Genomic DNA, 16,662 nt, shown 5'->3' with positions numbered 1-16,662 from the left:
TTGCCCATGTAAATTAAAAAGATTATAATTGTTTGCCTGATTTATACATGTAAACTACTTCTGACTGAGCCACTTCTTGATTGACAGACTCCACCCAAGGCACCCAGTCACCTCTACATGTATCTACCTCTTAAAATGTAAATAAAACTAAACATAACACAACAAAATTATGTATGTAATGGTTGCCTCACTTGCCTGGCCCTGACACTTTCCAATATACTGTATTCACATGAATGCGTAGCAGTACAGTACCTTAATTATCCAAATTGGAAATTGAATTATTCATACTCATTTAGAATTTAATTTGTTGATGAAAAAGGAATACAGAAAAACTTTCTGTACGTGTACTTCTTTTGACAAGAATATGAGCATCTTGACAAAATGCACAGTAAATTAACAAAACAATGGAATGAGACTCAAAGAGACATTTAATTTCCATTTGTTATCTATGAAAAAAAATGTATTAAAATAAGATAGAATGAGCATCCAGTACATTTACATGAGTGGATCATACCAAGAAATACACACTAAAGGCTATAGATTTACAAAGTACATGTACCTAGCATGAAAATATTGTCATTCTACACAAAGACTATAATGACATTCAAGAAACATTTGTTATGGGTAGCAAATTCATTCAAACAGCAGAAGAAATTCGTATTTGAGGATTATTTAAAAATAATAATTTTTAAAAATCTACTCTGGGGAGAAAAAATAAACAACTGCATGGGTGTAAGTATAAAGAAGGTTTACATGTATTTCATTTTACAAGAAAGATCATGGAAGTGGAAAAGGGATCTAAACTAGATATGAATGAAGTATTTACTGTAATAAACTCTAAGTTCATATGAATTCAGGTTGTAAAAATAAGAACAAATTCTCAATTCTTACTTCCAAAAATAGATACAGTACAAAAGGTGTCTTTGTGTTTTGCAGAATTTTCTTGAGGCTTGTGCTCTGTCTGAAGTTCTAGAATCCTATATTAAATTTCATACTTTACATCTTTGGCTATAAATGGGATTAAATTAGATAGAACATTGCTACCTTCAAGCTCTGATATGGGATGACCCATCTTCTCATGAACCTAACAACGATGCAACAAAGCTTCAATCTACATTACACTATTCATTTGAGCTTTACAATTGAGCTAGATTAAATTATCACTTTGCATTATTTTAGAATCCCAGAAAAAATATAATGGGAAAATCCTATGTGAATGTGAAATCAGCTGGATGTGTGAGTGACTAAAAAAAAGCGCAAATATACTCTGAACATTTTCTGGCTTTGCATGCTTTTCAGAAGTTACATTTTTAGTAAGCCCGGGTTGACTCAAATCAATTTTAAACTGAGGTACACAAAATTTAATTCAAAGTCCGAGCTTTCTCTTCTCATGCAAAGATAATTTATGCTCAATACAGTGTATCTACATGTATTCCCTATAAGTTAAATTTGAAATGTTCGAATGGAAACATCGATTGCGCATTCACGTAGCATCAAATAATCAAATTGTGCTTCTTTTGTCAGCGACAAGATCAAAATGAAAAAAAGGAAAATTACTATTACAAGATTGATACTTCCATATCAGCATAATACTCTGATAATGCACATTCATAACTAAAGAGCTTGATTCCACAGGCAAATGTTCAAATTTAGTTTTCATTCATGAATGATCAGCTTTATGTACATCACAATCAAGTACTCTGCACGGCTGTCAAAAACTGAATTAATGTCAGGATTAATTTTTGAACATCATCAATACAGAAACTTTCCTCACTAATTGTAAAATCAAAATATCAATTCTATGACTATGCAAAGAAAATTATATTTCATACATGTATTTATTCCCATTAATTTGAAGTTTATTTTGATCCAACTATGTTTCTGGCAAGTTTTGTACTCTCCGCTAGTACAGCACTGGTTGACCAGCAAGCATGCCTGTTATATCGGCGATGATGTAGCATGGTTCCGGGAACCATTTCCTAATAGGGGGTGCTGCTTCCGAAAAAAAAGGGACAGCCCCCCCCCCCATAAAAAAAGGTTTCACTCCAAAATGTGGGTGATATTTTGGTCGAATTTATACTTTTAAGCATACCATTACCAACCTGATTTCCAGGGGGCACTGCTTATGGTGTACATATAACATACGCAGCGCCCCCAACAAATCTTGCTTTAGCACTCCTGCTTCCCAGGGTCATGTGATGTAGAGTACAATTAGGTACAGGCCATTGGCGTGATTAAAAATTGGTTGATGTGTGTGACTGTGTGTGCCGGTAAGAACCGAGATCTGTTCAGACTCTGAAGGATTATCATCTTTCATTTTCATATTTTATTCAAAAATATGCTCTCATCTGCATACTTTTTAGATACATGTATTTTTGCAAGAAATAATGAAGTCTATAATTGTAATCATAGAAAATACTTTTTGTTCCACTGGTGTATTAAGCTGTCAAACACCGATTTAAAAAATATTCAATATGACTCAGGCTTCATTTTAAGCACAGACATGATTCATACAATATCAAACCAGGGATATGGAACATTGTTTCTACAGACTACAGTAAGGTTTTACACTTTTTTTTCAAGGAGTGATTCTTGCCCTATCTAAAAAATTTTATTCAACACACTGATGAAACCTATTGTAGCTAGATTTAAAGGTTAAGGTTATTAAGGTACATCCGTACATGCAAATATATTTGCATTTTTAAAAACCCGCTGATGGAGAGTGTCACACGACAATTCACTAGATTTTTATTTTGATCAATTAATTTCTATAACGGTAAACATTAGGCATACATGTACGTGTCTGAGTAGTCTGACTGATATGAAACAAGAACAGTTGATGCACAATCTCCTATAGTCTACATGCCATGTACTACCTACGATCCCTCTTAAGAACCCAGCATTTCTAAATCTTTTTCTTTTTTCATCATAAACTGTAAGTGTAAAACAACCCTGGTTTCATTTCCATAATTGAAACTGATGAGACGCAAAGGAAGCCACAAATTAATTCTGAACAAGAACGGCATTAAATACACTTTCCAATCAAGAACCCTCGGGAACACAAATGGATTAAACTAATGGAGTGAAAGGTTGCTGGGGGTTTTTAGCGTGTACTGTAAGGGGGGGGGGGGAGTTAGACATAACATTAGGTGAATGTTTGCAGTATGTAATGGAATCCCAGGGTGCTAAGAAAGAGGCTAAAAAGCTCAACAGCTTTCTACATGAATCAGGATTAGAGCAGCCACTCTCTAATCTGCTCACCCCTGTTCATACATGTAAGGGCAGCGAGGCAAGACTGGAGGGTCATGTGACTATGTTGCCATGCAAATGAGTCACACTTAGAGATTTGGCTTGGTGCTCTGGCTCCGTCCCGACATCCTTTCCATTGCCGTTTTGCGACTGAGCCAGCAGCTGTCAAGTCTGACTGAGAATCGAGGGCAGCCTTTCAGATCGGGCTGACTGCTGCTGGCATTTGAGTCACAAACCTAGATTACTGACATTCTTAAATTATCCTATTAGAAAAGGAAATTAGATGAAGTCCATCGACAGGTATAAAGACAGTGAAGACCTTTTTTATTTTGTAACATGCATCAGGCAATTTCGAAAAAAGGTGGCAATTTTAAAGTTATTGAATGAAAGCGAAAATCTGAACTTTCACCAAAAACAGTAAATATTCAGACGGAACTATACATAGCTTCGCTTCACATCACCGGGACTATGGACTTTTGATTGAGTTACAAAATAAAAAGAAGGTTGTGAAGCAAATTGCAAGAAATTTTACTTTCTCAAAATTCCATTCAGGGTTAATTTAGATTTAATATGAAAAACAATATGAGCTCATATTCAACGTAATAAAAATACTTATAATTGATATTTGAGTGTTTCTATCTTACATGTACACATGTAGGCCTACATACAGAAAGTGATCCTTTGCCTACAATTTCCCAATCGAGAAACAAGAGAGTACTTACATGTAGACTAAAGAAAATTTTCAGTCAGAAGTAAAAACCTATTTTGGATAACATAGTCTAAAATTTGTTTGACTTGGGTCATTATTAGACTTACAATGGAGTCCACAATTGTATCAATATAAAAATGTACAAAACTGGTAAACGAATATTCTTGAATATCACCGTGAGCCGTGAAGAATGTTATATAATTTCTACAACACTATTTGTTGAACAGGAAAGTATAGGTACAGTCAAATATAGAAAAGTGAAAACAATTTTATTCATTGGCTCTTTGGTTGTAAATTTTGTCAGTGATGTACTAAACATTTTATAGGCCTACATGTACAGTACATGTATATTCAAAGTACATAGGCCTCACTGTACTATTTCCCGCACATATGGTACACAGAAATATGAAATTAATTACTAGTAGTATTCACATTATAAGAACTACATGTACAATAAAAGTTTAAAAAAGAGCTCCGGGTTGTACAAGCTGCCTGCTGCAATATACTACTCTAGAATTCTACTATATGACTCATAGTCACATGACATGATTCTAAAAATAGTAAATGACATATGCAGTAGTTTGCTGCTGTCCCTGGAAAGAGCATATATTAGAATACATGCAAGCGCTTCCACATATACATGTACCTATAATCTACAGGTCCATGGAGGTATGATTTTCTCTCTTACTTCCATGACCATGAACACAGAAATACTGTTTACATATTGCATATGAGATACAATATTAAATGAGAATAATACTGTGTATTAAGAGGCCTTATGAGTGAAAAGAAAGCAATATCCTTTGGAAGTTGGAACAAAAAAAAGCACAAGTAGAGCAATATGACAATCAGTGGATTGTGTACTTTACAGGCCAACATGTACATGTATGTACATGTACAATGTACGTAGTACACATTTACAGTACAGTTTATTCATACACGTACAACGGACTCGCCGACTACATGTACATATAAGTGTGAATCGAAGATGCTTTTAATACTGCATCAGATTTTACATACATTTCTTGATAGCATTCCTATCGACCTACATGTACATGTACATTGTAACTACTTTATTTGGACAGACATAATTAAGTATACATGTGTATACATGTACAGAGGATAGTCCATCATATTTCCTTCAATCACATTTACAAGTAAAATATGATTCCCCGCTCCCTACATTAATACCCCAAGATGGTACAATGACTCCAGTCTAGCAGAGTAAAGTTGCACCCATACAGAACTACACACGTAGTATCGCTCACCACGCCCATATTGCAAAAATATCATTACTGTATACAGGCTATAAAAGAAATTGCAAGAAAACTTAAAGTGAGAAATCCTGTTATACAGCTTTATTTCCATATTCCCTCTTGGTTGACTATTAGGTTTGAAAGATCAGGAGAAAAGTTTTAATATAGATTTTAATAGGATTGCATGTACATGGAGCCCTTTACTTCCCATTGTAATTGTCAGTGTTTAATTTGGTGATATTGAAATTTTCATTTCTGCATTTCTAATAAAAATTGTACTTTTGTACAGTGTACTTCAAGTATGAAGGTACATGTAAGTGAAGGCATATTTCATGTCCACATGTGTATGAGATGTGTTTTGTAATATTTCTAAGACTGCTTCCTACTCTTAATTTTACCTGAATCTATTATTAATATTTTTGTACTTTTCTCTTTGTTTCTTTCTTTCACTGCGCCTTGGGCACTCTGCCGAGTGGATTTGGCGCATTACAAATCCCATATATTATTATCATTATATGAAAGCACAAGTAGCCTTCATGCACATGTCCAAAATCAATAAACATCCCTGGTTCTACAGTTCCCATCCTCTTCATGTTTGAGTTTGACTTTGGAAATTCAACAACAAATTTGACAAAAAATAATAATAACATATGAAAAATAGATTGAATGCAACCTTGTTTGAACTATAAAATGTCATTAAAAGCTTATAAACTTCAAATGGTGAATAGGCATCATAATTACACAATAGGTTTCATTATGGGGGAATGTAATTCAAGTAAGAAGTAGTGAGGTTAGACATTTGTGTACCAAACTGAAAGGCCATAACTACAGTTAGATCTAGAATAGTCCTTCACAATTTAATTTTCTAAAAAAAATTGATGCACCGAATTTGCAAAATCTGCATCGGCGCTCGATGACAACGATCCAACACCGATTTTAAAATTGACTGGACTTGGCTTAAAAACCATGTTTCCAAGGTAAAGAAAAATGGACCCTATTAAATGCTGCTATGCTTGCAAAAAAACAACAACAATACTCATTACACATGCACTCACACTCCAACCCAGTGAGAAGCAATCGTCATGTACATGTAGGGTGATGCTAATGATTCAAAGAAAGAGGAACAGAAAGGGGTAGCAACATATCATTCTCTTGCAATCGAATCATACATGTACATGTCATATTTAAAGCGAAGCCTGTATACAGTAGAAAATATCATTGTAATGTACACAAAAATATTGTATAAATATTGAAAATGTTTTTTTTTCTGTCGTGCATTTTATTTCAACTGTTAACCTAACCTGACTAATAGTATACATGTAGGCCTAAGCCTTACAAGCCAACATGTATTGCTACTTGTTTTGTGTATGTACTATACATGTGCACGAGCACATTTACAAATATCACTAGGCCTTTTCAAAGCAAATGGTTAGAACCAAGATATGTACAAGAATGTTAGGAAAAAAATAGAAGTAAAAAGAATTTTAAAAAGTATGTGTGCTGGAAGATTTTTATACTTTAAATGTAATGTACATTCTATTCTTTTCTTTCAGTCATGTGCTTTATACAGTAGTTTAAAGTGCAGGAGGGAACACCAACCAAGGCTCCACCCCCCCCCCCCTAGTAAAGTGAAGGACTGGATACTGTTGGTCCTACATCAATAGAATCATGTCTGAAGTATGGAGTATCCATGTATATCTCACTGGAATCAATTACTGCTAATGAGGTTTCACAACACATGTATACAAACATGGTTCATCTAAACCCCACTGTACCTGTGTCGTAGTCTGCATACACAGAGAATATTTGTATTTTGATTTAAAAAAACAAGAGGCTCGTCGTCAAAATTTATGAAAGTACAAACGTACATGTAGAGCATCAAACAGTCATAGTAGCTACAGTCTCCCTACAACATAAGTTCATACAATGTGATATTGATCATTTTTACATATAAAATTATGTTAAACATCCAATTAGACAAGGGTTTCTGCTTCAAAAACTAGCACTCATACTTCAACAGTGAATCACTGTCAGCACATAATGATATGCAGACGACATAAGCTGCAGCTCAGTGACCTCCATAAAACTAATATGCCCTGTCTGTCCATACTGCTTGAAGGTATTACACAAACACATACAGAGAATAAAGACCAAGACAACATGTACACTATGCATTGCATCGCATTTTGCATTAATCTACAGTACATGTACATATACACAGTTGGACAAACAACGTTCCATACTGTATATGATGCTCCTCCAATGTGCTTGTACAGGTAATGTATCGCTGGGACTAAAACCCGGGTACCCGGGTCCCGCCCGGAAGCCTCGGGTACCCGGGTAGAAAAATCAATACCCGATACCCGAAAATTACTCACCAGTATAACGTACATTTGATTTGTATCGCGTAGTGTAAGACATGATTGTAAACTCATCACAAAAGTACACAAGTCTCATATTGAATCTCACCAATTACCCTCGAAATATCTACTAGTTTTTCAAGTGATGATGTGACTGAGATCGTTCAATCGTCGCCATGTTTCTTTTGCAGCGCAGTGACGTCATCCAGCCACTGCGACGCGAGCCAATTTATGAATGAAAATATAGTAAGCATGCGCATTGCAAGCCTCAGCCCCACTCAGTATTCCGTCAAAACAAGTTTGCAATACTCTTTCACCTCGTACCAAAATCGACCTAGAATTCCACTTTCCTTTATTTCATATGAATTATGAAAGGTATTCTCAGAGGATCTATTTTCTCACCGCTAGCGCACGGGTAAGCAAATTTTTATTACTTCTTGCTTTTCCGTCAAAATCTTACGAAGTAGCGTCGATGTTGCATCGTGTTTGTGAGTTTGTAGAATCTATCGCTACGTGAACAAAGTCAATTGATTTCCGAGTTTCGGAGCATACGAGGCGCCAGCCAATCACGTTCTTGATACCATTTTCAGTTCATCATAAACCGAAAATGGTAACACGATCGTGATTGGGTGGCGCATTTGACACTCCGAAACCCGGAAATCAATTGACTTTGTTCACGTAGCGATAGATTCTACAAACTCACGAACACGATGTAATATCGACGCTACTTCGTACGATTTTGACGGAAAAGCAAGAAGTGATAAAAATTTGCTTACCTGTGCGCTATCGGTGAGAAAATAGATCCTCTGAGAATACCTTTCATAATTCATATAAAATATTGAAAAGTGGAATTCTAGGTCGATTTTGGTACGAGGTGACAGAGTATTGCAGACTTGTTTCGATGGAATACTGCGTGGCGCACGGGAGGCTTGCAATGCGCATGCTTACTATATTTTCATTCATAAATTAGCTTGCATCGCATTGGCTTGATGACGTCACCAATGGGGTTTTTCCACCAGTCATATTTCGAGCGACATGATTTTCGGGTACCCGGGTACCCGCCCGAAAATTGCCACGGGTACCCGAAGAGAAAAAAACCCGAAAGTCCCAGGCCTAGTGCTTGTACATATGTAATGTATCCATGAGACAAGAAGAACATGTACATGAAGGCCTACATTGTACATGTACATGTACACATACGCGCACATACATGTATCACACAGTAAATGCACACGATGATATGCCTGAGTCAGCCATTTCACATGTTCACTAGCATCTGCTAATTTTTAATCCATTAAGGCATAGGCCTATTGAAGCATCCAGTATGTATGACAGATGTTGAAAAAAAGAGTCCCATTTCATGCATTTTGTTCACATCATGGCCGAGGTACATGTACATGTAGTGCTTGTAAATAGGACTGAACATGTTTTGTAACTTCTGAAGGTTTCCATGGCGAAGAAGATGTGAAGTGGGTTTCACAATGTATCTTTCTTGGACAAATATTGGTCCTGAAAAACCACCCAAATTCGACGTTTTGACTAGTGTGTTCTTGTCATTTGAAATTAGAAAGATATCTATCAAAGGCAACATAATTTCCTTGATTTCTAAATTTCATACAGAACAGATATTGTTTATGAAATTTGTTCAGTTATTCAAATAATACATGTAGGCTATGTTATTGAAAAAAAATTGACAGTGGCTCTCTCTACCAGTAGGCAAAAAAGACACCTCGGACAGACGAACACACAATGTTTGTGCACATGGCTATTGCATCAGAAAGTTCCGAGGCTGCAAATCATAGAGGCAAGCAATCGAATCAACACACAATAACTTCCCTCTTGCAATTTTCTGTTTTTACTCCATCAGATGAGCATACCCATTTTATTATCAAGAGTCAGTGAGAATTTAATTGATCAACGTTCTGCAGTTATACATGTACAAATGATGGTAAATTCATGACTAAAACTTTATCTTGTCTAGTACACTCAATGACAGCAGAGTCTTATAACAGTGCGTCCAAATTTTAAGAATGGTCATCTCTTGAAAATATCACATCACAAAAAGCAAGAGCAAACAAAAATAAACTCAATATATGATTTCCCTATTTCACATGAATGTCAACTTTTTTCCATATTTCTTTGACTGAAAATCATTTTTGGTTGATGTCACACCAGATAAATTTCTGCATGTGGGACTAGAACAGTTCTTCCTTTGGGGTCCTTTTCTCAACATTAATTTAAAAAATGTGTCACAATACCCATTAATGCCTAATAAGAATTCATCTTGAAGGGGATACCATTTTTATGTTTAATGAGAAAAGCTTGGTCAGAATTTTGCATTCTAGTCCCATATCAGTAGACCTAGTTTGATATCAAGATAACTGAAAACAATCTTTCAGTCAAAAAAGGCAGGTATATTCTTAATTGTCTTGATAGTTTCCAATTAAATTACAATATAAATTTCAAGGAAATATAGAAAACAGATTTCATGGATCATTATGGATGTAATTGTAAAAATTTTAAACTACAGAAACTTTTTGGCCCTGGGGAAAAGTATGTTTTGTGGTACCCAGTTGCATACCATTAATGCCTCCACGTACACCAAAAGAGCTAAACAGTGTGCACAGTGACTGGGTGCACAGACAAAAGGCACCATCTTTTTGTTCAATCTGTACATGACTGGCTGAAGTTTTTTCTAAGAAAATCATATAAATGACAGGTTCCAGTGTCATGACAGGCTGATACTTTACAATTTGGAGCCTTATTTTTGTCTTTAGATTACACAAACAATATTACTTCAATAGTTGTAATCTTCTATCTTACGTATTGTTCTCTATAATATTTCACACTTTGTACTATATATTAAGAAAACTTTTCCTGTTAATTTATCCAAATGGATGTTGACACATGACCTGTCCAGACACAACAACTGGGAATAGAATCTATTTCTCTCAAATTTTAATGAGATTTTTGGCAGGGGAGTGTTTCACAAAAGGAATTGTCAGACATTTTATCCAACAAGTCCTGTATTACCTGAAAATGGCCTTACTAGTATCAGTGCTCCTCAGCCAATCAAATTCTAGGAAAGTTGTCAGATCGTTGGATGGAAATATTTATGAAACACTCCCCAGACCAACTCGCAAGATTTTATAATTAAGAATATATACATGTACAATGTGTGGTTGGAACTACCATTATCGACCACCTAATTTTCTAAGCATCATACATGTATCTGCAAAAATATTTATCACTTTTACCAAGTTTTCATCTCATTTGTGCAGAAAATTATTCAGATCAGAATCCCATGTATAGATCGACAACTCGGATTTTATGCACATACATTTGTAGATATCGGCAACCAACAAATGCCATGATTTCAATTTGCTAATTTGCACCCCTTTTTTAGGACTGATCACCTGCCATACACTGATTTTACGGCTGATCTGTCGCGCTGGGAAAATATTTTGACTCTTCCAAGTCAGTTCTCTATGTCATCGCTGGTTAATTGTCTCGCTACTTTCATCACCAGTTCTGGCATGATTCAAAGACTGACGACAGATTTTGTTCTAAAGTTGTTTCCTATCAGATTTCTTGGTATGAACAGCTATTTTGCAGTGGGGTTCGGGTCTTGTCAATACAATTTTGATAAATTCTACAAATTTCCTACCTTCTTATTCCTCTTTTTCTTTCGTAAAATCAATTCTAATCGTTATTATGGACACTGCGCCTACTCTCCCTAGGAAATTTGTAATACGCAATAATCGTAATGTGCACAAGGTGGTCGGTTTCATAAGAGGTGGTCGATATGTTGTGGTCTCACTATATGCTACGCAGTACTCATCGCGCATGCAGTTTTCAATGGCAAATGCATACTCTCTGTGTGGAACTGTGACTGCAGAGCGACGAACGATTCCTATTCAAATTTTTATACAGAGGCAGCAGTAAATTTCTAAAATCCAGAGAAAACCCACAACTGTGTGGAAATTGGAATTACATTCACTTTAAATTCCTATATTATGAACATATTTTAGAAATTGAGGCACAGGAAATACTATTTTTGCATGATAAATCGATAGCATAGCTTTAGGACCCCTTCTACATTGGGCGGCAAAATAAAGAGGTGTTTGGAAAACACAGTGGGATTCTCGTATTTGTGATATTTTCTTCTTGGTTACATGCATGATCTTTAGAATGTTTGCCAAAAATTAGTGAAAGATGATTTGTTCAAATATTAAAATTGGCACAGTTTTTATCATTTGTAAACAAAGTGCGTAGCTTTAGGTTCCCCATCATACATTGTACTGTACTTAGAAACAATTATCAACTGAAAATTTCTTTGGAATATGATGGTGTTCCCTACATGTAAATCTGCGCAACTAACAATTAGAGTTAAGATTTAACATGAATTAATTTTATTTCACAAAATGTTTCAGTTTGATAATGTTCCTTACATGTATATCATTATTATGAGTAAGTTTACCAAATATCTCATAAAAATTTGGAAGAAATACCTCAGGTGGTCATTTTCAAATTGAACCAAATAATGGTACCCCTTATCCGCGCACCAATTCACTTTGCATGCGATTCAGGGATTTTGATGCAAAAGGCTGCATTTTGAGGCCTTCACAAAATGAAATGGCCCAAATTCATTATTTTTCCACCATTTTGAGTCAGATTTTTTAATAAGCATCTTTCTATATACTATATATGTGTTAAGTCTGTGGTCGTCGTGTATCTTCTTTACTAGAATCACGAAGATACATGTACGCATACATGAATGTGCAGATGTAGACTTGGGCCTTTGCCTTTGGGGAAATTGCCATAAAAAGAAATTCAGGTTCAACTTTTAGGTGCGCAGACATGCAAGTACGAGATCCATAAGACTAAAAAAAAACTCTGGAGGGAACTGAGATAATCTGAGATTGTGAGAATGAAAAACTATCGATGCTCGAGCGAGCTAACATTACATGATGAGGCTTAACCCAGCCCAGATCCATCGGCATCGATTCATTTTTTTCATTCATTCACCAATCATCATGATACCAATTCATTGACATTGCTCAAGAGTCAAATTCATGCATGAAGGCTTTGAAGCATACGACAATTTAATCAATTATTAGAATAAATATCAATGGTATGCAAACAGGCATAATTTCAGGATTTTTCAGGAGCCAAATTTAGCTCTTCAGAAGGCAGAACACGACATCCGTGCCCAGCCAGTCCCATAATTTTCCTACACAATCAACAGCACTCGCCCTTTCACCTGCACTCACCGCAAAAATCGCGCACAATCTCAACCAAAACGCCATCGACCTTCTGATTATAATTCCTTATTATTTCAATACTGAAGTGTGAATTACATTATTCGATACACCACATCTATCCTCATATATCATAGATTGGAATGTAATATAAATTGGGTTTGTATAATTTCATTAAATAGGTGTAATTTCTCACCTTTCTGTTGGATGTCTACTAGCCATGACTTATCCTTTCTACCGCCATCTTGCGAAGTTGATGACGTCATAAGTGTAAAAATTATGTGAGGTGTGTATGCTTGGTCGTTCGTCAACGAATGACGAGAGAAGCCATACATTCGCATCAAAAATTCACCATTAATTTTGTCTTAATTATTTATTTGGGTGATTACGTGTATAGTTTGAAATTCATAGATCTTTTTAATGTGAAGTTCGATTAAACTGCATTACTCTGCAATAAGATTTGAATGATTGAAAAAGCCATTCCAGATTTGAACAGGACATTGACTGGGAAGGCTCAGTTAACGGCTTCCATTCTATTCCAGCCATGCCATGCAATGCAATGCGAACTCGGGAGATGCGAGATATCATCAGGTTCTTGCCCGTGCATGTTGTTGCAAATGAAAACAGATATGCTGACATCTTTGTGCCAAAATTTTAGTGCTACTTGCACTTGTAACGTCGAGCATTGAAAAAAAAAACTGCATAAATAAAAAAAGAAATGTCCAAATTTATTCGAATCCTGGGTAGTCCCAACTCCCAATCCAATATTATTTCAATTCAAAACCAAGAAACATTTGATTCCTGTTTATACTCAAAAAAGAAAACCAAAATACATTGTAATAGTGTAGCCGGGGACCCAGTCAAATATATAAGCATGCGTGACCAAAAAAAAAAAACGTGTTTAAATGGGTGGGTTTTTTTCAGTTTTGGACGTGGGCCACGCGTGCACTCTTTAAAGGGATGGTCCGGGCTAAAAATATTTATATCTGAATAATGTAGAATAAAATTCACAGAGCAAACTGCTGAAAATTTCATCAAAATCGGATGACAAATAACCCCGCAAATAACGAAGTTGTTGAATTCTAAAGTTTATCAATATTTTGTGAAAACACTTATATGCACATCGTCATGAATATTCATTAGGTGGGCTGATGATGTCACATCCCCACTTTCCTTTTTCTTATTCTTTTTTCATACAAATGATGTGTCTCCATTATGATGAAATAAGTTGTGGCAATAAAAACTAATGCACTTAATCAGTTAGTTCTTGGTAGAAAAGTTTTGAATATAACCCCAATACAAAAGAATGAAATGGGGATATGACATCATCAGCCCAAATAATGAATATTCATAAGCATAATGGTTAGTCGCGTGCATTTGATTGTCCGAAAGTCCACACACAGCTTCAACACAGGGAACAGTAATTTTCATAAACGTAATATTGCAGAAATCCGCAAAAAATGCCAAAAATTTCCCGGTCATATCAAGGTATGAACAGGATTTTTAATGACTAGGCGCGAGCATTAGGGCTAACCTCTATGCGGCAGTAGCGTGATGAGTAAAAATAAGAAGAGGAAAAAAAGGGGGCACAGTATATAGCGCATGACTTGTAGCAAAAAGTTGCTATAAGCCCGAGCGAGAGAAGCAAGCGAGAAAAAAAATTACCCTTTCATGAGCCTCTAGCTTTGAGAAATTTTAAACATGATCATTTCAGAAAATAACATAATTTAATATCTTCTCTTTTCCTTTTCTTTCTTTTTCCTCCTTTTCATTTTGTTTTTGGTTGTAGAACTTTTTTGGGCCATGGCGCAGACCTCTCCACCTACATGCCAGTGCTATCCGGGTGGGTTCCGGCAGCCCCTGGAACCTCTTTACATTAGGCCGTTTAAACCTTATACAGATCTGCTATTAAAAAAAAACCCTGGGTGTGTATCCTCTACACAACACATTACTTCAACGCAGTTGCACAAAAAACCCAAATATTTTGAGGAGGCACAACATAACAAATTTAGCAAAAAGTTGCTTAATGTAAGCATGATATAAGTCCCAAGCGAGCGAGAAAAAACACCTTTTCGTGGGAATCTAGCTTTAAGATATAATATAGACATGATGTTCAGAAAATAACATCATATCTTACACTTTTCATTTTCTTTAGTTCTTGGTCGTAGAACTTTTTTGGGCAATGGCTCAGACCCTTCTATCTGTATATAGGCTACACCAGTGCTATGCAAAAAAATGAAAATGTCAAATATTTATTGCATTACGAGAAGGTTCCCTGATTTGTGAAATGGGAGAGAGGATCATCCCTCATCAATAATACGTATTGCTGCCAATCCGTCAAATTACTCGTCTACTATCATTTTGGTCTACCATCAATTCTTCCACTATCCACATGGTGTATTTCGTCTACTCACCATTTCGTCTAATAACCAATCGGTCCAATCGCCATTTAGTTCATAATAATACCAAATTTTGGTCTAATTGGAATAAGTGTTAATTGGGCGAAATGAAAGAAAAAAAATTATATTAGACCAAATGGTTTTGAGACGAAATGGTCATAGACGAAGTGATGATTGGACCAAATGGTTATTGGACTAATGATTGTTAGACGAAATGTTGATGGACGGATAATGGCATAGACTATAGAATTTGTGATGAGAGGACGAGTTGGCAATAGACGAATTGGCAATCTACCTATTTATTTATGCCTTTTGAGATACCTTGTCGTCTTTAATTATAAAGCAAATATGTAGGGCCTATTAGTCTTTTGTTAGGACTTCGAAATATATACTCCCTAAAATAACTTATCAATTACAAAACTCAGCCTTTTTAGGCTGATCGGAGAGAGATGGATTAGAATAAGATCCCCTCTTAATTTATCGAGAAATGAAAATTCGATGCTCGCTGGTGATTAACAATAATACAAATACAAGTCATACAAATTAAAAATTGTTATGATGACAATGAATACTTCAAACAAAATGAAATTGTAACTAAATCATTAACTGAACGAGTACTTAATTCAATTGTGAAATGAATAAATTAAATTAATACAATATATTTTAAATTCTATGTAAACCATAGAGATATACTAATATTTAATTAGATTTAGATTTATTTATTTCCGTTCAACATTTTTTTTCAAAATATAATCAAAGTAACAATACATATTCAATATAATTGATAACACAGACAAATCAATGAAATTTCGTAACAAATGTTGAATATGAATTAAACAAAACTACAATTTGTTGCAGTAATTTTATCAATGAAAAGAAAAGGCAAGAAATGAACGGAGGGACTTGCCAAGGAAAGCAAAAGCTTGTAGAGAAGGCAAGCCCCCTAAACTTAGTTTCAATACTGATTATAAACAAACTATATATACAACTCTATACAAAAATCGAGACGGACACAGAAGACAAACTTAAAACAAGTAATCCACAAATATAAAAATAAAAAGAATAAGCGACAACAAAGATAAGAGAAAGTAATTCAAATAATAATAATTACAGTGGTAACACACACACAAAAAAGTACTTACAAAATCATAATAGGGAGGGAAAAGTGGCAAAGGAAAGAAAGGGGGAGATAAGAGAGGTGCAAATAAAAAGTGCAAATGAAAAGAGGAACATGCAGGTGCACGGGTCGTAATGTATTGTATCATGTTGTAGTGTTGTTGTTTTTTTATAAGTAAAGTTTTTACAAATTTATTGGTAGTTAAAGGTTAAGTGATTATGTAGTTTTAGTTTAGTTTATGTGTTAGCTTGACTTGTTGGTGTGGAGTATTGACAAATGAGCATCTTTTTTAAGTTTGCGTTTAAAAATAT

The 16,662-nt window shown here is 35.2% G+C and overlaps 1 protein-coding gene across 1 annotated transcript in view; it reads right to left on the bottom strand.

Moving 5' to 3' along the window:
• Nucleotides 1-13,367, bottom strand: part of LOC121408942 (nuclear receptor corepressor 1-like) — a 76,869-nt gene extending 63,502 nt beyond the window's left edge. The window contains exon 1 of the mRNA XM_041600672.1: nucleotides 13,032-13,367. Coding sequence (XP_041456606.1) covers nucleotides 13,032-13,057 — 26 coding nt within the window. The 5' untranslated portion in view covers nucleotides 13,058-13,367. The remainder of the gene's footprint in view (nucleotides 1-13,031) is intronic.
• Nucleotides 13,368-16,662: the final 3,295 nt, after the last annotated feature.

This window comes from Lytechinus variegatus, chromosome 2, assembly GCF_018143015.1.
Source record: "Lytechinus variegatus isolate NC3 chromosome 2, Lvar_3.0, whole genome shotgun sequence".
NCBI classification, from domain to species: Eukaryota; Metazoa; Echinodermata; class Echinoidea; order Temnopleuroida; family Toxopneustidae; genus Lytechinus; species Lytechinus variegatus.
This window is presented reverse-complemented; position numbering and strand designations above follow the sequence as displayed.